General features: G+C 41.9%; 1 protein-coding gene across 1 annotated transcript in view; it reads left to right on the plus strand.

The window, feature by feature from the left end:
• The window catches only part of LATS1 (large tumor suppressor kinase 1), a 58,514-nt gene that overhangs the window by 7,019 nt on the left and 26,582 nt on the right, over positions 1–24,913 (plus strand). Inside the window, exons 2-3 of the mRNA XM_017883657.1 lie at positions 9,116–9,602; positions 17,112–17,259. Of these exons, the coding sequence (XP_017739146.1) occupies positions 9,255–9,602; positions 17,112–17,259 (496 nt within the window). The 5' untranslated portion in view covers positions 9,116–9,254. The remainder of the gene's footprint in view (positions 1–9,115; positions 9,603–17,111; positions 17,260–24,913) is intronic.

The following is a 24,913-nucleotide window of genomic DNA, read 5'->3' on the forward strand; positions in this document are numbered from 1 at the left end:
AGTGGCCAGATCTCAGCTCACTGCAAGCTCCGCCTCCCGGGTTTACGCCATTCTCCTGCCTCAGCCTCCCGTGTAGCTGGGACCACAGGCGCCCGCCACCTTGCCCGGCTAGTTTTTTTTTTGTATTTTTTAGTAGAGACGGGGTTTCACCGTGTTAGCCAGGATGGTCTCGATCTCCTGACCTCGTGATCCACCCGTCTCGGCCTCCTAAAGTGCTGGGATTACAGGCTTGAGCCACCACGCCCGGCCGAATATATTTTTTTAACAAAACAGTTTCTTTAAGTTAGTAAGCCTCTTCTGATCTGTTTGGTTTCCATCAATTCTATGTATCAGTAACCACAACCAAAGTTCGCATATATTGGTAAACTCATCCAAAGATTTAAGAGCGTCTATTCTGCCTCTCATTTGGTTATTTGAGGCTATTAGGTTTGACGGGAAGGCTACATCTTTAATATGGTCTTAACCACAGAAGCACTGGTTAGCTAACGGGTTTCAGTAGGCATCTGTGTTCAGTCTTTTAATCCTGCCTGTAGGGGTCTAGGTGCAAACTCCTTTTCCAGTCCTTCAAGGCTTTAAATTTCTGAACTTTTTCTATTCTCTTCTGTTTTTGCTTTCAAATCTGCTACTTCCTTCTTGAACTTATCATTTACTTATAATACTTGCCAAATATCTAATAGCAGCTAATACTCAGTTCCAAAATCCTCTTTACCAAACTCTTTTATAAGACTACAAGGTCAGTAGCCTCTTTGTATGCTCACTGACCTTATAGTTGTATGAAAAGTTATTATAGGCAACAGCTTTACCAGATATTTTGCCACTATGAAACATGATCCTCCATCTTTCCGGCCTCTGGTATCTGTTTCCTCTCAGCCCTCAGCCTGACCACTAAGGCAGTATCACTAAGGTAGGACTGCATAGGTTTTTATTGTAGCAGCACCTCACTTCCAGGTACCAGTTTGCTGTATTAGGATAATGAAACACTGAATATACAGATGGACAATGGCCAGATCATGTATGAAACTAGAACTCTGACCCATGACCTATGTAGCAGTAGGCCCAAACAGTCAGGACTTGGTCAGTAATTACCAGCTTCCCTAATTTTTGTGCCTACTTCCAATTTGGGACAACTCAGAGAAAGCCAAATATGCTTCCCAAACCAACCACATAAGATACCCCACTTCCAGTGTCGACGAAGAGTCAAACTCTGTAAAATATTTTAAGAGATCTATTCTAAGCCAAATATGAGTGGCCATCGCCCCATGACACAGCCCTCAGGAGCTCCTGAGAACATGTGCCCGAGGTGATCAGACTACATCTTGGTTTTATACATTTTAGGGAGACGTAAGACATCAATCAGTATATGTAAGATGTACATTGGTTAGGTCCAGAAAGGAAGACAACTTGAAGCAGATGGCTTCCAGGTCATAGGTAGATTCACAGATTTTCTGATTGGCAGTTGGTTGAAAGAGTTGTTACTGTCTAAAGACCTAGAATCAATAGAAGGGAGTATCTAGGTTAAGATAAGCAGTTGTGGCCAGGCACAGTGGCTCACGCCTGTAATCCCAACACTTTGGGAGGCCAAGGCAGGTGGATCACGTGGTCAGGAGTTCAAGACCAGCCTGACTAACATAGTGAAACCCATCTCTACTAAAGATACAAAAATTAGCTAGGCATGGTAGCGTGCACCTATGATCCCAGCTACTCGGGAGGCTGAGGCAGGAGACTCACTTGAACCTGGGAGGCGGAGATTGTGGTGAGCCAAGATCAAGCCACTGCATTCCAGCCTGGGCAACAGAGTGAGACTCCGTCTGAAAAAAAAAAAAAAAAAAAAAAAAGGATAAGGGGTTGTGGAGCCCAGCATTCCCATTATGTAGATAGAATCAATAGGAAGGAATGTCTGAGTTAAGGTAAGGGGTTGTGGAGACCAAGGTTCCCATTATGTAAAGGAAGCCTCCAGGTGGCAGGCTTCAGAGATAATACATTGTAAATGTTTCTTATCAGTGTTGATTCTCTCCGGGATCAGGCAAAAGGCCTGAGAAAGGAAGGGAATTATCTTCAGAATGTAGATTTTCCCCACAAGAGACAGCTTTGCAGTACTGTTTGAAGATATGGCAAAAGAAACATAATTTAGGGTCAAATACTTGGATTTCTTTCAGGGCCTGCCATCTGTCATGTGATACTATGCTAGAGTCAGGCTGGAATTGGGTATCTTACTGCTACAGAGAGTCTGTTTTGTCAGTCTTAAGATTTGTTTTAATGTTAATGCTAGTCAGCTTTGCCTGAATTCCAAAAGGAAGGGGGAATAATGAGGCATAGCCAAACTCCACTTTCCATCATGGCTGGAACTAGTTTTTCAGGTTAACTTTCAAATGCTCTTGGCTGAGAGGAGGGGTTCATTCAGAAGGTTGAGGGACTTAGAATTTTATTTTTGGTTTACACTAGTTCGCCCACCTCCAGTTTCCCATGTCAGCAACCTACAATCAGCATACCTGAAGTCTTACCCCCTTTTTTAGCGTAAAGATTTCCCACTCCCCTGCTTGCCTTTGAATCTTTGCCAAGCAAAGTTGACAGTGGCTGACTCCCTACCTGTATAGTAAGATCTGATTAAATAGCCTCTGCTTGTTTCCATTTGGGCAGTCTTTGTCTATTTTCACAATATTATTAGACAGTTTTATGGTAACAAATCCCCAAATATCAATGACTTAATACAACAGAAATGTTTCTCTTGCTCAGAGTTCAGTGGGAGTCAGTAGGGCTCTCTATCCAGTGGCTTAGGGACCCACCTTCCTTCCATATTGTCAAGCCACCATCTCAAAGTGTAACCTACATTGTCATTAAAGCAGGAAAACTGAAGCAAAGTGACTTTTAACTGCCTCAGTTAAAATTCATTAAAGCAGGAAAACTGAAGCAAAGTGACTTTTAACTGCCTCAGTCCAGAATTGAGATATGTTACGTCTGTTCATCCAGCTTTGGCAGAATCTGGGAAATGGAGTTGAGTACTATATGTGAATATAGTCTCTGCCACAATATATTTACCAAAAGCAATTGGCTAAAGATATACACAGTTCCTCCATTTCAGCGTTTTTGAAATCAGAAGATGTAGGTTATCGTACAATTGAAATTTTTTTTTTTTTTTTGAGACTGAGTCTCACTCTGTCGCCCAGGCTGGAGTGCAGTGGTGCAGTCTCGGGCAACCTCTGCCTCCGTGGTTCAAGCGATTCTCCTGCCTCAGCCTTCCTAGTAGCTGGGACTACAGGTGCCTGCCACCATGCCCGGCTAATTTTTGTATTTTTAGTAGAGACGGGGTTTCACCATATTGACCAGGCTGGTCTCGTACAATTAAACTTGAAATGAATATTCAAATATAATGCTTCTGTTATTTCCCCTGATAAATGAAGTGATATTGTTTGATGGAAATAATAGTTTCTTCAAAATAAATCCTGTGTGTTTTTATTGCATATATTTAAATAAGAATTTGTAGCAGAACCATTCTGGGATCCAGTCATTTCCTTTCCTTTTTTTTTTCTTTTTTAACTCTCTATTTTGGAAAACTTCAAGAATACAAAAAAGTAGAGAGAAAGGTCAAGGCAGTAGGATTGCTTGATGCCAGGAGTTCAAGACCAGCCTCGGCAACATGGTGAGCCCCTGTCTCTACAAAATAAGTAAGAAGAAGAAAGAGACTAGTACAGTGAACCCTCATATACCCATTACTCAGCTACAACAGTTTTCAACAAATGACAACTTTTGTCTCATTTATATCCCCAACCCCTTCAGCACACAACCAAATTATTTTAAAATAAATTCCAGACATTATTTATTTTATCCACAGGTATTTTCAACATGTAGATGATAGAAATATGCTTAAAGTAAGTTTTCAGTTATTTAAACCTAAAACACATTGTCACACATATACCAGAACTCAGTCCTTTCTCTGACCTTTGTGCAGTCAGTGTTAGGAGTTACATCAGAGTATAGGACTAGAGAATGAATTTTTCTGGTCCAGCGTTTTCTAAAGTATACTGCATGGAATGTGAATCTCATGAAATATTATGGGGGGAGTTCTTATCTTGAACTCCTTACCTCAAGTGATCCTTCCACCTGGGCCTCCCAAAGTATTGGGATTACAGGCGTAAACCCCCAGGCCCCCATTGTCTTCTCATAATTCCCCATGATGACATAAAAGAATGAGCTGTCCGGCCAGGCGCAGTGGCTCACACCTGTAATCCCAGCACTTTGGGAGGCCGAGGCGGGCGGATCACGAGGTCAGGAGTTCGGGACCAGCCTGACCTACATGATGAAACTCCATCTCTACGAAAAATACAAAAATTAGCCGGGCATGGTGGTGTGTGCCTGTGATCCCAGCTACTCAGGAGGCTGAGGCAGGAGAATTGCTTGAACCAGAGAGGCAGAGGTTGCAGTGAGCCAAGATTGCCCCACTGCACTCTAGCCTGGGTGACAGAGCGAGACTCTGTCTTCAAAAAAAAATGAGATGTCCAATTTTGTGTATTATGATCCCATTTTGGTTAATAGTAGTATATGTTAGAATATTCAGTATTAATTGTGATTATTATTAGTTTCCTGTGTCTTATGTAACAAATCACTGCAAACCTGATGGCTTAAAACAACATAAATTTATCCTCTTAGAGTTCTGGAGGCCAGAAGTCTAAAATCAAGGCATTAGCAAGGCCAATTTTCCTCCAGAGGCTCTAGGAGAGAAGCTGTCCCTTGCCACTTCCAGCTTCTGTTGGCTGCTTACATCCTTGGCTTCTGACTTCATCATCACATTGCCTCCCTTTTTCTGTGTGAATCAGACCTCCTTCTCTCTCTCAAAAGGACACTTGTAATTGCATGTGGGACTTACCCTGTTAATCCATGACAATCGCTTAATCTCACAATCCTTAATCACATCTGCAACATCCCTTTTTCCAAATAAGATAACATTTACAAGTTCCAGAGAAGATTAGGAGGGGGAATATCTTTTTTTTTTTTTAAAGACAGGGTCTCACTCCGTCTCCTAGGCTGGAGTGCCGTGGTACAGTCATGGCTTACTGCAGCCTCCACCTCCTGGGCTCAAGTGATCCTCCCACCTCAGTCTCCTGAGCAGCTGGGGCTACAGCCACGCACACTGCCACACTTGGCTCATTTTTTGTAGTATTTGTGGAGATGGGATTTTGCCATGTTGCCCACCCAGGCTGGTCTTGAACTCTTGAACTCAAGTGATCCTCCCACTTTGGCCTCCCAAAGTGTTGAGATTATAGATGTAAGCCAGGAATATCTTTTTTTTTTTTTTTTTGAGATGGAGTTTCGCTCTTATTGCCCAGGCTGGAGTGCAATGGCGCGATCTCGGCTCACCACAACCTCCGCCTCCCAGGTTCAAGCCATTCTCCTGTCTCAGCCTCCCGAGTAGCTGAGATTACAGGCATGTGCCACCACACCTGGCTAATTTTGTATTTTTAGTAGAGACGGGGTTTCTCCATGTTGGTCAGGCTGGTCTCGAACTCCTGACCTCAGGTGATCCGCCTGCCTTGGCCTCCCAAAGTGCTGGGATTACAGACATGAGCCACTATGCCCGGCTCAGGAATCTTTTAAGAGGCCATTATTCAGCACACTACAGTGATTCTCACTCTTGAGGAAGGTGAATTATGAGGGACTTCTACTTTTTTCTACTGTATATATTTATATAAACATAAACACTTGAATTTTTCAAAAAAGATGCATACTATATTTTTTTAACAGCAGAAAGAAGAGACAAGTTACCTGCATTTGTAAGTTCAAATATTTTTGCACTACCTACTGGTGACCAGGTCCCATTATAGGGAAATGGAAGCAAGTATTTTGACAGAAGCAAAACTATGTTTCTTCTCTCTCTCTCTCTCTCTCTCTCTGAATGATCTTGGAAATGGTAAAATAACAATAATAATAAAGTGATGATTAACTTACAGTTGAAACTCAAAATAGATATTAAAAGAATACCTACATTCTATAAATGAATTGCAACCCAGATACTAAAAGAACTGACGTGAGATTCCGCAGCAGTGTCAATTCTTGAGAAATGGTAGGTTTCAGAAGACCTAATATAGAAAGTATCTTCACTTTTAGAAAGGGCCAGAGGCGAATTCTGCAAACTTTAGACTGGTGAGCTAAATGTTAAGCTTAGAAAAACTCGTTAGTAAGCTATTAAATTAATATTTTGGGAAAGCTTAGAAAAGAAAATGTTTTAGGGACCAGCTTCCTTCATAAAAAGCACATGGTATGTCCATCCTAATTTCATTTACAAAATAATTATATTATTCATGTATTACTGTGTTATAGATAGCATATGTGTAATTTTCAGACAATGAAAAGGTTCATCTTTTTTTTTCAAAGTGGAGAAATATGAGCTGCTTGTCATAGAGTTTGATTGATTCATAGCTAATTTAGTAATTGTGCCATGAGAGTACTGATTTATGAGGTGAAGTCATCAGGAAACTACCTCTAGTGGCTGCTGCAGGGCTTTGTCCTTCTCAGACCTGCTGCAAATATATGTGTGTGTGTGTAAAGGTAAACTGAGGCTGTATATAATTTCTATAAATATAAATTTTTAAAAATTAAAATGGGTATATTTTTAACAGCTCTATTAACATATAGTTTATATACTATAAAGTTCACTCAGGCTAGGTGTGGTGGCTCATGCCTGTAATCCCACCACTTTGGCAGGCTGAGGCAGGAGGCTTACCTGAACACTTGAATCCAGGAGTTCAAGACCAGCCTGAGCAACATAGGGAGACTTTGTTTTACAAAAAATTAACAAATTAGCCGGGCAGGGTGGCGTGTGCCTGCATTCCCGGCTACTTGGGAGGCTTAGGCAGGAGGATCACATGAGCACAAGAGGTTGAAGCTGCAGTGAGCTGTGATCACACCACTGTACTCCAGCCTGGGCAACAGAATGAGACCCTGTCTCAAAAAAAAAACAACCCTCAGTTTACCCATTTAAAGTGTTTTTTAGTGTATTTACACAGCAATACATTGTAATCTAATTTTAGAGCAGAAAATAGGTTAGTTTTATATACAGTATGGTGAATTTTCTTTTTTTGCTTAGGTTACATTTGGGTATCTGTTTATGTCTGTGTATTATATAGAACTACATCATTCTGCCGACCACAGTGACTCACACCTGTAATCCCAGCACTTCGGGAGGCTGAAGTGGGCGAATCACCTGAGGTCGGGAGTCTGAGACCAGCATGACCAACATGGATAAATCCCGTATCTACTTAAAATACAAAATTAGCCAGGCGTGGTGGCGCATGCCTGTAATCCCAGCTATTCAGGAGGCTGAGGCAGGAGAATCCCTTGAACCTGGGAGGCAGAGGTTGCAGTGAGCCAAGATGGCACCATCGCACTCCAGCCTGGGGAATAAGAGTGAAAAAAAAGAACTACATCATTCTTTTTGACTTAGATGTATATTATATAAATGTACTATGAATTACTTAAACAGTCCTCCACTGATGAACATCTAGACTGGTGTCAACTTTTGCTGTTATAAATGATGTTGCAAAGAACAGCCTACATCTTCACATACTTGTGTGTATATTCCTTTACTTGTGCGGTATTGTTCCTCTTAATCCTAGTTCAATTTATAAGGTAGATGTTGATAACCACTTTATGTCTCAGGAGTCAGTTTCAGAGAATTAAATGCCCAAGTCCACATTGCTACTAATTAGCAGAACAAGTAATTTTTTTTTTGTTTTTTTAAATATAGATAGGGTCTCCCTATGTTGCCCAGACTGGTCTCAAACACCTGCACTCAAGCAGTCCTACCTCCTTGGCCTCCCAAGTGCTGTGATTATAGGCCTGGGCCACCATGCCCGGCCCCTGAACAAGTACTTCAATCTCATTTTTTGTTGTTGCTTTCCATTACAAGTGCTGTGCTTTTCTAGTACTCACAGGAGTACTGTAAATCCAGCTAAGCCGTTCATGAGATTCATCCACAAGATCCAACCACCTCCCGCCAGACCCCACCTTCAGCAGTGGGGACTAAAGTTCGACATGAGATTTGGTGGGGACACAGATTCAAACCATATCAGAGTCCCAGTTCATAGCTTGGAAAATAAACTCAGGCATCTGTTTTTAAAGCATAAAGGGACCTTCTGAAATAGTGCTTTAAAGCAGAGGAGTGCAGTGGCTCAAGCCTGTAATCCCAGCACTTTGGGAGGCCAAGGCAGGCAAATCACTTGAGGCTAGGAGTTCAAGACCAGGCTGGCCAACACAGTGAAATCCCCATCTCTGTTAAACAATACAAAAATTAGCTAGGCTTGGTGGCAGACACCTGTAATCACAGCTACTTGGGATGCTGAGGCATGAGAATCACTTGAACCTGAGAGGCAGAGGTTGCAGTGAGCCAAGGTCATACCACTGCACTCCTGCACTCCAGCCTAGATGATAGGGCAAGAGTCTGTTTCAAAAAAAAAGAAAAGGCTGGGCGTGTGGTGGCTCACTCCTGTAATCCCAGCACTTTGGGAGGCCGAGGCGGGCAGATCGTGAGGTCAGGAATTCAAGACCAGCCTGGCCAACATCACGAAACCCCATCTCTACTAAAAATAAAAAAGAAGTTAGCTGGGTGTAGTGACGGGTGCCTGTAATCCCAGCTATTGGGGAGGCTGAGGCAGAATTTACAGTGAGCCAAGATCACGCCACTGCACTGCACTCTGGGTGACAGAGTGAGACTCCATCTCAAAAAAAAACAATTAAAGCAGCAATACCCTTCTAAAGAAATATTGAAGTCTGATTTGTAAAATTTAAAATTTGATCCACTAGGTAAAGTTGTTAATGAGAGGTTACCTGTTTTATTGTTCACTTAATAATCCCTAGTATTTGTATATATGCTTTATATGCTTACTAAAGAACTTTTTTTTTTTTTTTAAATCGTCATAGCTACTACTTGAGATAAATCTAGGTTATAGGCTAGGAAGTAGGCATGGAGAGATTAAGTAGCTTGTCCTGAACCCGGAGTAATCCTTAATGGAGTCAGAACTATAACCTGAATCTCTTAACCCCTGTATCAATGGACTTTTCCTCTAATACATGGTACTGCTTTATTAACCACTTTATAGCTTTCCTTTCTTTCTTTCTTTTATAGAGTTAATTATTTATATTGCAAAGAATTTTAACAGTTCTGGGGACTTCCTTGAAGGATCATTTTCACTTTTGCTCAGAAGAAGCTCTGGATCTATCAAATAAAGAAGTCCTTCGTGTGGGCTACGTATATAGATGTTTTCATGAAGAGGAGTGAAAAGCCAGAAGGATATAGACAAATGAGGCCTAAGACCTTTCCTGCCAGTAACTATACTGGCAGTAGCCGGCAAATGTTGCAAGAAATTCGGGAATCCCTTAGGAATTTATCTAAACCATCTGATGCTGCTAAGGGTGAACATAACATGAGTAAAATGTCAACTGAAGATCCTCGACAAGTCAGAAATCCACCCAAATTTGGGACGCATCATAAAGCCTTGCAGGAAATTCGAAACTCTCTGCTTCCGTTTGCAAATGAAACAAATTCTTCTCGTAGTACTTCAGAAGTTAATCCACAGATGCTTCAAGACTTGCAAGCTGCTGGATTTGATGAGGTAAGAATGTTTAAAGACAAAAGAAAGAATTCTTCTTACCTTATACTACATAACACTTTTTGGGTGATAACATGCCAAAATGTTTCCTTTAGGAGAATTTAACTGCGTATACACATTTATGTATTCTATCAGCAAAGAGTGTTATGTTTATGATTCCATTAATTACTATAACAAAATAATTGTTATTTCTTTAATTTCTTCTGTGATATGTATCACTAAATTCTGGAGTTTCTGGAATTTAAAAGGCCAGGTCATGAAGTCAGAATGGAAGTGTAGTTGAAGAAAGCCACAGGTGAGGGTGGGGAAGGACGTCTGTTTGTGTGAAAAACAAGCTTGGTGAACTAAGTGGCTGTTGGGGAAATGATAGTTCCAAGGATATGAGATTTAACTTTATAGTAGGGAGAAAGAATTATAGTTATGAGTTTGTGTAAGCAGTTGTGTTCTCAGGCCCAAATCTTAAATTCAAAAAAACTAACAAAATTTCACTTCCAGCTAACTATGCCAAGTCTTTAATATTTCTCTTCGGAATTCATTTTGAAGTTTTTTCATAACCCATATATTTAACCCTTTCATTTAGGTTATTAATAAAATTTGCTTCTTATGATAACATACCTTGTAAGCATGAATATTTTAGGTGTCAGGAGTCATTTCAGATACGTATTGGCAATGTAAAATGTAACTAAATGTGAATAATCACAAGTTAGGCCTGGCGCGGTGGCTCACGCCTGTAATCCCACCCCTTTGGGAGGCGGAGGTGGGTGGATCACCTGAGGTCAGGAGTTCCAGACCAGCCTGACCAACATGGTGAAACTCTGTCTCTACTAAAAATACAAAATTAGCTGGGCATGGTTGTGCATGTTTGTAATCCTAGCTACTTGGGAAGCTGAGGCAGGATAATCTCTTGAACCCAGGAGGCAGAGGTTGCAGTGAGCCGAGATCGTGCCATTGCACTCCAGCCTGGGCAACAAGAGGGAAACTCCATCTCAAAAAAAGAGTTAATTACATTTTTCAAAATTACAGTAATTTTTTTCTGATTGCAAAAATATTACCTATTCTCTGTTAACAATTTAAAAGTGTAAAGAAGAAGCTGAAAATTATATTTAGCTTCACTGTATAAAGGTAACGACCCTTAAAATTCTTTAACTGTTTTTTTTTTGTATTTTTTTGGTGACTGAATTTCCATAAATATCTCTGTTTAATTTGAAAAATGAGAACCTAAGTATGCATTATAGTAAAGGATTTGAAAAGGGAGATTTACAACTACACTAGAAGGAAAAAAATTTTTATTTTTTATTTTTTTTGAGACAGAGCCTTGCTCAGGCTGGAATGCAGTGGCGCGATCTCAGCTCGCTGCAACCTCTGCCTCCCGGGTTCAAGCGATTCTCCTGCCTCAGCCTCCCAGGTAGCTGGGACTACAGGTGCCCGCCACCACGCCCGGCTAATTTTTGTATTTTTAGTAGAGATGGGGTTTCACCATATTAGCCAGGCTGGTCTCGAACTCCTGACCTCGTGATCCGCCCGCCTCGGCCTTTCAAAGTGCTGGGATTACAGGCGTGAGCCTCCACACCCAGCCGAAAAAAAAAAATTTCTGGCACATTCTATTTACTTTTTTGATTAATATTATTTTCTATCATTTTATACTTAAGTGTTCTAAAATACTGGATTTGGACCAGGCAATAGAGAGAGGAGGAGGAGGGAAGGACCTGGGATAATGTTTTTCTGGTTAGTATTTGGAGGATTAAAGAAATGGCTTGAGTGGAGATTGTCCCAAGCACTTTCTTCCTAATCCATTAGCCAAAAGGCGAAGAATAATTATTGATCTTATTCTTTCCTTTTACATATTGCTAAGCAAAGAGAAGTTATGAAATCACATAGCTATAAAAGCCCCGAGTGGTAATGTGTTATGTCAGATAAGTCACCCAGTAAAACTTATTTATGGAGCTCTTACTGTGTGTGCACCCCACCCATCAGTCAGGATAGTGAATCATACCAGACATGGGCTATATACCTTTAAGGTAATTAAAAGTTCTTTCTAATAAAGTTCTTTCTAATAAAGACAGTTTTAAGAAATCTAAGGCATTGGTCATTGCTCTATTCATTATTGGTAATAATAACAATAACTGGTTTATATTACAAATATATGTTTGTGCTTTTTTTCATTGAAATGCTACTGCACAAATGATAGCTTTATTGTAATTACACATTTCAAATTGTCACAAGATTGCTTTACTCAAAGTATTTAGACATTTATCATAGCTCATTTGTCCAAATAATGAAGTATGGTATTTTTTATTTATTTTATTTTTTAATTAAAAAGTAAACTTTAATGTCAAAAATGCAAACGTGGGGAGGGCAGAAAGATCACACACAAGGCTGTCCCTTCACACTTGGAGGGTTGCACATCGGCCGGGCAGAGGCGCTCCTCACTTCCCAGACAGTGGGGCAGCCGGATGGAGGACTCCTCACTTCCCACACTGTGAAGCAGCTGGGCAGAAGTGTTCCTCACTTCCCAGACACTGCGGAAGTTTGTTGTTGTTTATACCAATGGTGATATAAAGAATCTGACAGTCTACTTCTACTTCCTTGAATCACTCATTCTGGTAGCATCCCATTATATTGTAGAGTTTATCTTGTTCAAGATCCTAACTTGGTATTTCAAAATTATTATCTAGTTTTCTTTCTTTTTTTTTTTTTTGAGACGGAGTCTCGCTCTGCCCCAGACTGGAGTGCAGTGGCCGGATCTCAGCTCACTGCAAGCTCTGCCTCCCGGGTTTATGCCATTCTCCTGCCTCAGCCTCCCGAGTAGCTGGGACTACAGGCGCCAACCACCGCGCCCGGCTAGTTTTTTGTATTTTTTAGTAGAGATGGGGTTTCACCATGTTAGCCAGGATGATCTCGATCTCCCGACCTCGTGATCCGCCCGTCTCGGCCTCCCAAAGTGCCAGGATTACAGGCTTGAGCCACCGCGCCCGGCCTATTATCTAGTTTTCACTTCATTCTTTTTATCATTTCAGAAACCCTAACCTACTCCTTTTATTAGCTAGGCCAAGTTCAAGATAGTGCCTTTTTTTTGAGAATATGTTTCTGGTGACCCTGTACAATTAAAAGCTCAAATATTTCAACATTGATTTTCTCACAGGAATAAATGTTAAATAGGATTGATGCATTCTTGGAGCACATAATACAATCACTGGGGTATATTTTTGCTTATAAGCATGAAAAACAAAAGCATAATTATGTGGTCATATTTTCTTATCACATAAGACTTCCGGCCAGGCGTGGTGCCTCACGCCTGTATCCTAGCACTTTGGGAGGCCAAGGCGTGTGGATCACTTGAGGCCAGGCATTCGAGACCAGCCTGGTCAACATGGTGAAACCCCAAGTCTACAAAAAATACAAAAAAAAATTAGCTGTGCCTGGTGGTGCATTCCTGTGGTTCCAGCTACTTGGGTGACTGAGGTAGGAGAATCATCACTTGAACCTGGGAGGCAGAGGTTGCAGTGAGCTGAGATCACACCATTGCACTCCAGCCTGGGCGACGCAGCAAGACTCTGCCTTTAAAAAAAAAAAAAACTTCTGGCTGGGTGTGATGGTTCACACTTGTAATTCCGGTGCTCTGGGATGCCAAAGCCAGGAGGATTGCCTGAGGCCAGGAGTTCAAGTCCAGCCTGGGCAACATAGTGAGACTCTGTCTCTACAAAAAAATTAAAAATTAAAAATCAACCAGATGTGTTGGCATGTGCTTGTAGTCCCCAACTACTTAGGAGGCTGAGGTGGGAGGATCACTCAAACCCAGGAGATTGGGACTGCAATGAGTTATGGTTGGTTACACCACTGCACTGCAGCCTGGGCAACAGAGCAAGACCCTGTCCCTAGTGGAAAAAAAAAAAGACTCCCATTCCAGAGTTACTGATTTGAGCGTGCTTTTTTTCACACTGGCACTAACACCTCCACTTAATGAATGCTTGATTTTTTTTTTTTTTTTTTTTGAGACGGAGTCTCGCTCTGTCGCCCAGGCTGGAGTGCAGTGGCGCGATCTCGGCTCACTGCAAGCTCCGCCTCCCGGGTTCACGCCATTCTCCTGCCTCAGCCTCCCGAGTAGCTGGGACTACAGGCGCCCGCCACTGCGCCCGGCTAATTTTTTGTATTTTTAGTAGAGACGGGGTTTCACCATGGTCTCGATCTCCTGACCTTGTGATCCGCCTGTCTCGGCCTCCCAAAGTGCTCGGGATTACAGGCGTGAGCACCGCGCCCGGCCCATGCTTGATGTTTTATAGATGTTAAAAAATATTTTAAACATAGCATAATACTAAATAAAAGCGTTGCATAGTAATCACCAAATCACAAGGCTCTGAAATTCTGTGCATTTGAAGATATGGGGCCAGGCGCAGGTGGCTCACACCTGTACTCCCAGCATTCAGGAGGCAAGTGCGGTAGATCACTTGAGGTGGAGTTTGAGGCCACCTGCCAGCAGGCAAACAACCCTTTTATATATTAGCTAAAAATATATAAAATTAGCCAGGCAATTGGTGGGTGGGCTCCTGTAATGGGGCAGCTTCTCTGGAGGCTGGAAGCAGGGCTTGACCCGGGAGGCGGAGTTGCGTGGACTGAGATCACGTCATTGCACTCCACCCTGGGCGAGGCAAGTGCTCCGTTCTGAAAAAAAAAAAACGAGAAAGAAAAAAATGATTCCACAATATTGGAAAAGGGGTAGTGGGTGTAATTTCCTTACCAACAGAGGTGTTATGCTGTGTAATCAATAGCATCAATAAGGCCGGGCGCGTGTGGCTCAGCCTGTAATCCCAGCACTTTGGGAGGCCGAGACGGCGCGATCCAAGGTCAGGGAGGATTCAAGCCTCCTGTGGCTACACGGTGAACCCCGTCGTCTACTAAAAAATATAAAAAATAGCCTGGGCGATGTAGCGGGAGCCTGTAGTCCGGCTCTCAGGAGGCTGAGGCAGGAGAATGGCTTAACCCGGGAGGTGGGCTTGCAGTGAGATGAGATCCGGCCACTGGCACTCCAGGCCTGGGTGTGACAGGAGCGAGACTCGTCTCAAAAAAAAAAAACAAAAAAAATAGCAATACATATAGAGTTCACTTGACTTAACCAGTTTTAAAATTGAACATTCTCTGATGAATTTTAACTTGGGTGATTTCTATTATTTTACATTTGCACATATTTGGTTTTAACAAAAATCTAAATAATAATGCTTTTAGCAAGATAGTGATTCAGTTTATATAATTATGATTAGCTCAACGTCTTAAAGATTTCAGAGCCTAGGACTCTTTTGAATGTCTTGAATTTTACTTCTTGGTGGCACAGGTGTCATATCTGTTGCCTAGGAAATGGGGTCAAGGAAGGCCAGTACCTAAATCAGGCAGGCATGGCAAAATTTGTATGGCAACCCTTGCTGCTTCCAACAAAATCAGTAACTTTTTCCAAGAAAAGGAGAAATGACTGTGTAGTCAATAAGTTCTTACCACATCCTTTCTTTAGTTGGTTTCACATTCTTCTTTTATCATTTCACATAGGAGGATCATCTGTCAGTAGCCTGTTCACCCGTTAGTCTTACTAAGCCATTTCTTGTTTAAAAATATCATTTGAAATGCTGAATCCTCTAGGACAAGTAAGTAGTTGCCTCCCTCTTGAAAAATGCATGTCAGCATACTTTCTGCATGATACTGAGTGATTTATGTTTACATGAAACATAAAGTACAAGGAGTGGAAGAGAGCAGCCAACATTTTAGCTCCAGGCACTGTGCTTGGTACTTTACGTGTTTTCTTATTTAAACCACACATCAACCCTGTGAGCCTATTACAGGCAAAGAAACTGAGCCTCTGAAATGTGAAATAACTTGCCAGGTGTCACTCTACTTTACAGAGCTGCTGGAACTCAAACCCACATCTGTCTGATTCCAAATCCTGTTTTTTTCATCTTACTATATGGCCTCCTGAAGTCTTCGTCACATAATCATATATAGTCTAAGTATCTTCTTTTGTCTTATATTTGCATTCCTGTAATATAGTTCTCTGAAAACGTAATCTCTAAGAGGAAAAGAGACAGAACTACTATACACAATGGCAGTGTGCTTAATAAAATACTCATATAAAAAGTGGGTTTTTTTGTTTGTTTGTTTGTTTGTTTTTGTTTTTGGATGGAGTTTTACTCTTGTTGCCCAGGCTAGAGTGCAGTGGCATGATTTGTACTCACTGCAACCTCCACCTCCCGGGTTCTCCTGCCTCAGCCTCCCAAATAGCTGTGATTATAGACATGTACCACCCAGACAATTTTCTATTTTTAGTAGAGACGGGGTTTTACCATGTTGGTCAGGCTGGTCTGGAGCTCGTGACCTCAGGTGATCTATCCCCCTCAGCCTCCCAAAGTGCTGGGATTACAGGTGTGAGCCACCACACTAAGCCCAAAAGAGTTGTTTCTGATATTTTTATTACTACCTTTTAACAATCTGATAGTCTCTGATTGTTTATATAAGAATTAGAAGGCTGGGAGCGGTGGCTCACGCCTGTAATCCCAGTACTTTGGGAGGCTGAGGTGGGCAGATCACCTGAGGTCAGACCAGCCTGGCCTGGCCAACGTGGTGAGTTTGAGACCATCCTGGCCAACATGGTGAAACACTGTCTCTACTAAAAATACAAAAAATAAACCGGGCACGGTGGCGTGCGCCTGTAATCCCAGCTACTCGGGAGGCTGAGACAGGAGAATCGCTTGAGCCCAGGAGGTGGAGGTTGTAGTGAGCCAAGATCACACCATTGCACTCCCGCTTGGGCAACAAGAGCGAAACTCCATCTCAGAAAAGAAAAAAAAGAATTAGAAATAATCAGAATCATGTTGCTATGATTGTACCCAAAGAAGTTGTTAATCCTAATTCAAGCCAACAATGGTGTATTGAAAAAATAAAAATTTAAGAACACTTTTAAGAAAGACGTTAATCCTAGGAGGAAATAGAAATATGTTACTTAAAGATGAAAATGCTAAAGAAACATTTGGAAGATTAGAGGGTTTTGTTTTCTTTCTTTCTTTCTTTTTTCTTTTCAAGACAGCATCTCGCTCTGTTGCCCAGGCTGGAATACAGTGGTCATCTCAGCTCACTGCAACCTCCACCTCCCGGGTTCAAACAACTCAAACAATTCTCATGTCTCAGCCTCCTGAGTAGCTGGAATTACAAGCATGTGCCAGCACGCCTGGCTAATTTTTGTGTTTTTTTGCAGAGACTGCGTTTCACCACGTTGGTCAGGCTGGTCTCGAACTTCTGGTCTTAAGTGATCTGCCCAAGTCGGCCTCCCATAGTGGCTTGAGCCACTGTGTCTGGCCTGTTTAAGTTGAGATTTTGTGTGGGGTTTTTAGTAGCTACAAACAGAACATTAATACCATGGTTTGGGGCCCTGTTCTTCATAATTATGGATTTCTCTAGTGGAACTCATAGTGTTCTTTCCCTTGCATTATTATAAGATTGAAATTTTGTTTCTTTTTTTTTTAAATTTCATATCAGGATATGGTTATACAAGCTCTTCAGAAAACTAACAACAGAAGTATAGAAGCAGCAATTGAATTCATTAGTAAAATGAGTTACCAAGATGCTCGACGAGAGCAGATGGCTGCAGCAGCTGCCAGACCTATTAATGCCAGCATGAAACCAGGTGATTAATCAAATATTTTATTGTCTCATCTCTTCTTTTACTGTGTAGTGTAAAAATACTAAAGTCTATCAAATCTTTCTTCTTAGAAATTATAAAAGCATCCCAGTAAATGAAAGTCTCAAATTAAAATAATGTTATAATGTTATCCCAAAATGAATTTAAGGATGGGGTCCTCACATTTAAAAGTTAAAAGATAATTCTGGTAAGCAGCAGTCTAGATTGAGATCTATTTGATTGGTAATACTGCAGCTGAAATACATCTGTTTTCCCTCCAAATCCTATCATTCAGACTACTCTTTTTTCTTTTTATACATTTTTTTCATGTTGTGAGAGTAAAATATGATCAACATAGAATATTTAGAAAACAAATAAAAATATTGTTGTTAATAACAGTATTTTGCTGTATTTTGTTTCCCAGTCTTTTTTCCTATGGGAAACTGGAATAGGTTTATCTATGCGTATTTTGATTCTTGTTGTTTAAGCAAAAAATGGGATCATACTAAAACCTACTTTTTGCACTTAATATACCATGTACAATTTTACTTGTTATTAAGTTTTCTACAGAATAATTTTAATAGCTACATTAAAATAGACTTATTTGCTGACTGCAGTGGCTCACACCTATAATCTCAATACTCTGAGAGACTGATGCGGGAGGATTGCCTAAGCCCGGGTGATCCTGCCACTGCACTCCAGCCTGGAGAACAGAGCTAGACCCTGTCTCAAAACAAACGAACAAACAAAAAAGATGTATCATATACTTTATTTAACTAATCTCCCATTTTTGGATATCAGCTTTGTTTCCTTTTTTATTTGCCATTGTAGACAGCACTGTAGTAATTATCCTTATAGCTAGATCTTTGTGTATACCTAATGATTTCCTAAAAGTAAGTTTTAGAAAACTTAAAAAAACGTTAAGGCTTTTCATAGATATTGCTGTCTAGAAAGGTAGTACCAATTTATTTTTTTATTTTTTATTTTTTTGAGATGGGGTTTCACTCTGTTGCCCAGGCTGGAATACAGTGACATGATCTGAGCTCACTGTAACCTCTGCATCCCAAGTTCAAGCAGTTCTCCTGCCTCAACCTCCCAAGTAGCTATGATTACAGGTGCCTGCCACCATACCTGGCTAATTTTTTGTATTTTTGGTAGAGACGGGGTTTCCATGTTGGCTTTGCTGGTCACAAACTCCTGATCTCAAGTGATCCACCTGCCTTAGCCTCCCAAAGTGCTGGGATTACAGGCGTGAGCCACCGCGCCCAACCAGTAGTACCAATTTATATTCTCCCTATCAGTTTCCTATGAAAATGCCTATGTTTGTAAAGCCTCGGTATTATTATTTTTGTCTGTTTAATGGTTATGGAAACACTGTCTTATATTATATTTGCATTTCTTTGATCACTGCATATGTTTATTGGTTTGTTTTGGTGTTTGTTTATTTGTTTTTGAGACTCACTCTCACCCAGGCCAGAGTGCAGTGGCGCTATCTTGGCTCACTGCAACTTCCACCCCCTGGGTCTGAGTGATTCTCCTGCTGCAGCCTCCCAAGTAGCTGGGATTACAGGCACCTGCCACCATGCCCAGCTAGTTTTTGTATTTTTAGTAGAGATGGGGTTTCAGCATCTTGGCCATGCTGGTCTTGAACTCCTGACCTCGTGATCTACCTGCCTTGGCCTCCCGAAGTGCTGGGATTACAGGTGTGAGCCACCACTCCTGGCCTATTAGTTATTTTTTAATTGCCATTTTACCTCTTTTAATTTTGTCTTTTTTTTTGTTTTCTTTGAGACAGAGTCTTGTCACCCAGACTGGAGTGCAGTGGTGCGATCTTGGCTCACTACAACCTCCGCCTCCCAGGTTCAAGCAATTCTTCTGCCTCAGCCTCCAGAGTAGCTAGGGTTACAGGTGCACACCGCCATGCCTGTCTGATTTTTGTATTTTTAGTAGAGACGGGGTTTCACCATGTTGGTCAGGGTGGTCTCAAACTCCTGACCTTGTTATCTGCCCACCTCAGCCTCCCGAAGTGCTGGGATTATAGGTGTGAGCCACTGCACCCGGCCTGTCTTTGTCTTTTAAAAATTGATACCCGGCACAGTGGCTTACGCCTGTAATCCCAGCACTTTGGGAGGCCAAGGCGGGCGGATCACCTGAGGTCAGGAGTTAGAGACCAACCTGACCAACATGGAGAAACCCTACTAAAAATACAAAATTAGCTGGGCGTGGTGGCACATGTCTCTAATCTCAGCTACTCGAGAGGCTGAGGCAAGAGAATTGCTTGAATCTGGGAAGCAGAGGTTGCAGTGAGCTGAGATCGCACCACTGCACTCCAGCCTGGGCAAAAAGAGCGAAACTCCATCTCAAAAAATCAAGGAAAAGAAAAAGAATTGATTTATAAGAGGGCTATAGTCATTCTTCCTATTCAACACATTTTTATTGATCATCCACTGTTTCACGCTCTTTGCTCTGCATTGGGTAAGTTCTTGCCCTTTTGTGGACCTTACCTAGTAAGGGAGATCAAATAATCACCCAGATAACTGTAGAATTACAGCTACATATGGTGTGAATGAAGAGAGGAGAGTTACGTGGTACTGTGGAGTTATATAATAGTGGGATTTTTTCTTTTTTTTTTTTTTTAACCGCATCAAGAAGATCAGAAAAGCCCTTCCTAACAAACTGGTAATAAAGCTGATATCTGAAAAAGTACAGAGTTAATGGGAATGGGATTAGTGAGTGTCCCTATGCATGGCTGCTTTGGCAGATTTTGATGCTACAAAAAAAAAATGAAAATGCTTAGAGCACTGAAAACAGGATTGTGACATGTGACTGGAAAAGTCCATAGGGGACTGACTCTGCATAGGGGCCTGACTCTGTTTATTAATTTTATCCTAAGAGCAGCAGAAAGGTGTAGAAGTGTTTAAGGCAGGGTAATAACATTATTAGATTTGTATTTCAGAAAGATGGCTGCAGTGGATGAGAATGGGTTCGAGAGGAGCGAGGATAGATATGAGGACAGGTGTGATGGGAAACACAGTAGTTTGTGAGGCTAATTTGGACTTGGGCAATAGCAGTGAAGAAATGAATGAATTAAGAGGGATGGGAGTGGTAAAATTGACAAGGACTTGGTAATAGATTACATATGGTGCGTGATGATAGAAGGGGATAACTCTTAGGTTTTTGGCTTAGAAAAATAAATGGATGATAATACCTGACATTAAGAAAGGGAATGTTGGCCGGGCGCGGTGGCTCAAGCCTGTAATCCCAGCACTTTGGGAGGCCGAGACGGGTGGATCATGAGGTCAGAAGATCGAGACCATCCTGGCTAACACGGTGAAACCCCGTCTCTACTAAAAAAATACAAAAAACTAGCCAGGCGTGGTGGCGGGCGCGTGTAGTCCCAGCTACTAGGGAGGCTGAGGCAGGAGAATGGCGTAAACCCGGGAGGCGGAGCTTGCAGTGAGCTGAGATCCAGCCACTGCACTCCAGCCTGGGCGACACAGCGAGACTCCGTCTCAAAAAAAAAAAAAAAAAAAAAGGAATGTTAAGAGAGGATAGAATTTGGGTGGGAAGGATCGTAAATCTGGCTGTAGTTTTCCAAGTGGAGATGTCAAGTAGGGAGCTGGGTATGTATGCATGAGCCGGGCATATGAAATAGGTCACCTAAGGGATGTTACATAGATCAAAATAATAATATGGCCTGCAACCAAGCTTATTATTTAATAGCTAGTAGGAAGGGGTAAACCTGCAAAGGGGACAGAGAAGAAATAGGTGAAAAGGAAGAAAACCAGTAAGGTTTTCAGTGTTTTGGGAGCCACAGAAAGAGAATGTTTTAAGAAGGGGAGGGAATGGTGAAAATGCCAAATACTGTTAAGAAAGAGATATTGACCAAGATGAGAACTAAAAAATAATCTTGTTGACTTTAGTGACGTGTTTTAGTTTGCTAGGGCTGCCATAACAAAATAACACAGACTGGGTGGCTTAAACAATTAAGATTTATTTGAGTGCTGGAGACTAAAAGTCCACGATTAGTTACTGGCAGGTCTAGTTTCTTCTGAGGCTGCTCTCCTTGGCTTGCAGATGGCCGCTGCCTTGCTGTGTCCTCATATGTTTGTCCCTCTGCATGTGCATGTGTCTTGAGTCTCCGTCTCCATGTCCAAATTTTCTCTTACAGGGATACAGGTCATACTGCATTAGGACGCACCCTAGTGACCTAATTTAATCTTAATTACCAAATACAGTCACATCTTATAGTACTGGTGGTTATGACTTCAGCATATGGATTGGGGGTTCAGCAAATGAGGTAACTTGTCATGTCATGGGAGCATAATTCAGATTGGAGTGGGTTGAGGACTAAACAGGATATGTAGTAGTAAAAGAAAAACAAGGTATACCTTCAAGAAGTATTTCTGGAGGAGAGAGTGAGGACATTAGCAAGAGTAGTGCTTCTCAAACCATCTATGGTGAAGACCTTTGACTTTTCAAATTTCCAATTCATCATGAATTCAATTCATAATTTTATAAGTACAATAAATTATTAGAAAATGAAAATTTAAGTGCCAGGCATGGTGGCTCACACTTGTAATCACAGCACTTTGGGAGGCTGAGGCGGGAGGATCGCTTGAGCTCAGGAGTTTGAGACCAGCCTGGGCATCGTGGTGAAACCCCAGCTCTACAAAAAATTATCCAGGTATGGTGGCATGTGCCTGTAGTCCCACCTACTCAGGAGGCTGAGGTGGGAGGATTGCTAGTGCCCAGAAGGTTAAGGCTGCAGTGAGCTGTGATAGCACCACTGCACTCCAGCCTGGGCAATAGAGTGAGTCCCTTTCTCAAAAAAAAAAAAAAAAAGAAAGAAAGTTAAAATTTTAAGTGACATAAAAATATAAGTTAAGTTTAGGGCTGGACACGGTGGCTCACGCCTGTAATCCCAGCACTTTGGGAAGCCGAGGCGGGCGGATCACGAAGTGAGGAGATTGAGACCGTCCTGGCTAACACGGTGAAACCCCGTCTCTACTAAAAATACAAAAAATTAGCCAGACATGGTGGCGAACGCCTGTAGTCCCAGCTGCTCGGGAGACTGAGGCAGGAGAATGGCGTGAACCCAGGAGGCGGAGCTTGCAGTGAGCTGAGATCACGCCACTGCGCTCCAGCCTGGGTGACAGAGCGAGATTCTGTCTCAGAATATAATAATAATAGTAATAAGTTTAGGCTGGGCACAGTGGCTTACACCTGTAATCCCAGCACTTTGGGAGGCTGGGGCGGGTGGATCACCTGAGGAGTTTGAGACCAGCCTGACCAACATGGAGAAACCCTGTCTCTACTAAAACCTACTAAAAATACAAAATTAGCTGGGCATGAGCTACAAAATTAGCTGGGCATGGTGGCGCATGCCTGTAATCGCAGCTACTGGGGAGGCGGAGGCAGAAGAATCAGTTAAACTTGGGAGGCGGAGATTGCAGTGAGCCATTGCACTCCAGCCTGGGCAACAAGAGCAAAACTCCATCTCAAAAAAAAAAAAAGAAAAGAAAAGGAATATATATATATATGTTTAAATAGTTTATCATTTTATTTAACAGAATAAGTTTATTCTGTCAAATTTCTATAAATATTTCTCAGTCCTCACTCTCCGTTTCCATACTTAATCTCATGTCAGTTTGTGATATATCTTATGTCAGTTTGTGGACCAGATAACACTTTGAGGTAGAGCTCTATATATGGGAGTGGAAGGAGAGTCGTCTTCTTCTTATTTTTTTAAGTAAAGACTTAAACATGTTTAAAAGATAATTGGAAGACTCCAGTTAAGAGGATGAAATTAAATATTCAAGAGATACTTGAGGATCAAGTAGGAGGAATAGGATCCAAAGCATAGCATGAGGGAATATTAGCCTTAGATAGAGGAACAGGCATTTTTCTCTAACAGCAGCAAATGGGCCTGGGTTAGGTAGGGAAGCTAAGGGAGTCCTTTCTGATGCCTGCTGTTTTCTCTGAAATAGAAAACCTAGTTATTTTCTTAGAGTAATGAGTGAGGAATGGGGCAGGCAATTTGAGGAGACTGAGGACTGGCAATAGTGGAGACTATAGAGTTTCCTGGTGGTGCTGAGGCCATCCAAGGATGCTGATCCTAAATTATAGTAGAATCAGTTTGCCCATTGCATCACTTTTTCTTGTAAGTGTTAAAAGCAACAACAAAAAAAGATAGCTGGAATTATCCCTGACTGGAGTTTCACTAAACAAGTACAAAATAAGATCGATAATATTGCTAAAAGGGTAATTTTTTTTCTTTGAGAGAGGCGTGAGCCACCGTGCCCAGCCTGAAAGGTTAATTCAAATCCTTAATCAGAGCATACTCCTCCTCTGCCTTTATTGGCTTCTTATTCTTCCAAATTCCTTGTCCATGACCTGGCTACCTCTTAGATCCCATCCAATACTACTTTTTCCTCCTCGTTTACTGTTCTACAGCCATACTGGGTTAATTTTGTTCTTGGAAAATACCAAGCTCCCACTTCAGGACCTTTATGCAGTCTTTTTTTTTTTTTTTTGAGACAAAGTTTTGCTCTGTAGCCCAGACTGGAGTGCCGTGGCGCTATCTCGGCTCACTGCAACCTCTGCCTCCTGGGTTCCAGTGATTCTCCTGTCTCAGCCTGCCGGGTAGCTGGGATTACAGGCATGTGCCACCACACCCAGCTAATTTTTGTATTTTTAGTAGAGACGGGGTTTCACCGTGTTGGCCAGGCTGGTCTTGAACTCCTGACATCAGGTGATCCGCCCACCTCAGCCTCCTAAAGTGCTAGGATTACAGGCGTGAGCCACCGCGCCTGGCCTGTGCAGTTTGGACTCATATATTATCCCTCAGAGGAGCCCTTATCCCTTTCTATCCTCTCGTTACTCTCTATCATTTGATGCCATTTATGTTTCATTCACAGAGCATTTATCATTCCCTGAAGTTACCTCGTTTATTTATTCACCTGCTTTGTGTCTGGCTCCTCCTTTGAGAATGTAGATCCCATGGTCCAGGGATGTTCTGTTTACCAATGTCATTGGAATGCTTAGAGCAGTGCCTGGCATATAGTTGATGCTCTATAAATATTTAATGAATGGGCCGGGTGCAGTGGCTCATGCCTGTAATCCCAGCACTTTAGGAGGCCCAGGTGGGCAGGTCATGAGGTCAGGAGTTCAAGACCAGCCTGGCCAACATAGTGAAACCCCGTCTCTACTAAAAATACAAAAAATTAGCCAGATGGGGTAGTGGGCTTCTGTAATCCCAGCTACTTGGGAGGCTAAGGCAGGAGAATCGCTTGAACCTGGGAGGTGGAGGTTGCAGTGAGCCGAGATTGCGCCATTGCACTCCAGCCTAGGTGACAAAGCGAAGACTCCATGTCAAAACAAACAAACAAACAAACCCCCAAATATTTAATGAACGAATAAAAAGGAGGTGATCTCGGAGAAAAAGAGAGGGAAGAACAAAGTGATAGACCATGGATTTAAGTTGGATAAAATGTGTCATAAAGAAAGGGGAAGGCCAAGTGCACTGGCTCACGCCTGTAATCCCAGCACTTTGGAGGCCAAGGTGGGAGGATTGCTTGAAGCCAGGAGTTTGAGACCAGTCTGGGTATATTAGGGAGACCCTGTCTCTACAAAAAGTTTTAAAAATAGGCTAGGCTTA

Source organism: Rhinopithecus bieti, unplaced genomic scaffold, assembly GCF_001698545.2.
Source record: "Rhinopithecus bieti isolate Rb0 unplaced genomic scaffold, ASM169854v2 scaffold_13747, whole genome shotgun sequence".
Classification (NCBI taxonomy): Eukaryota; Metazoa; Chordata; class Mammalia; order Primates; family Cercopithecidae; genus Rhinopithecus; species Rhinopithecus bieti.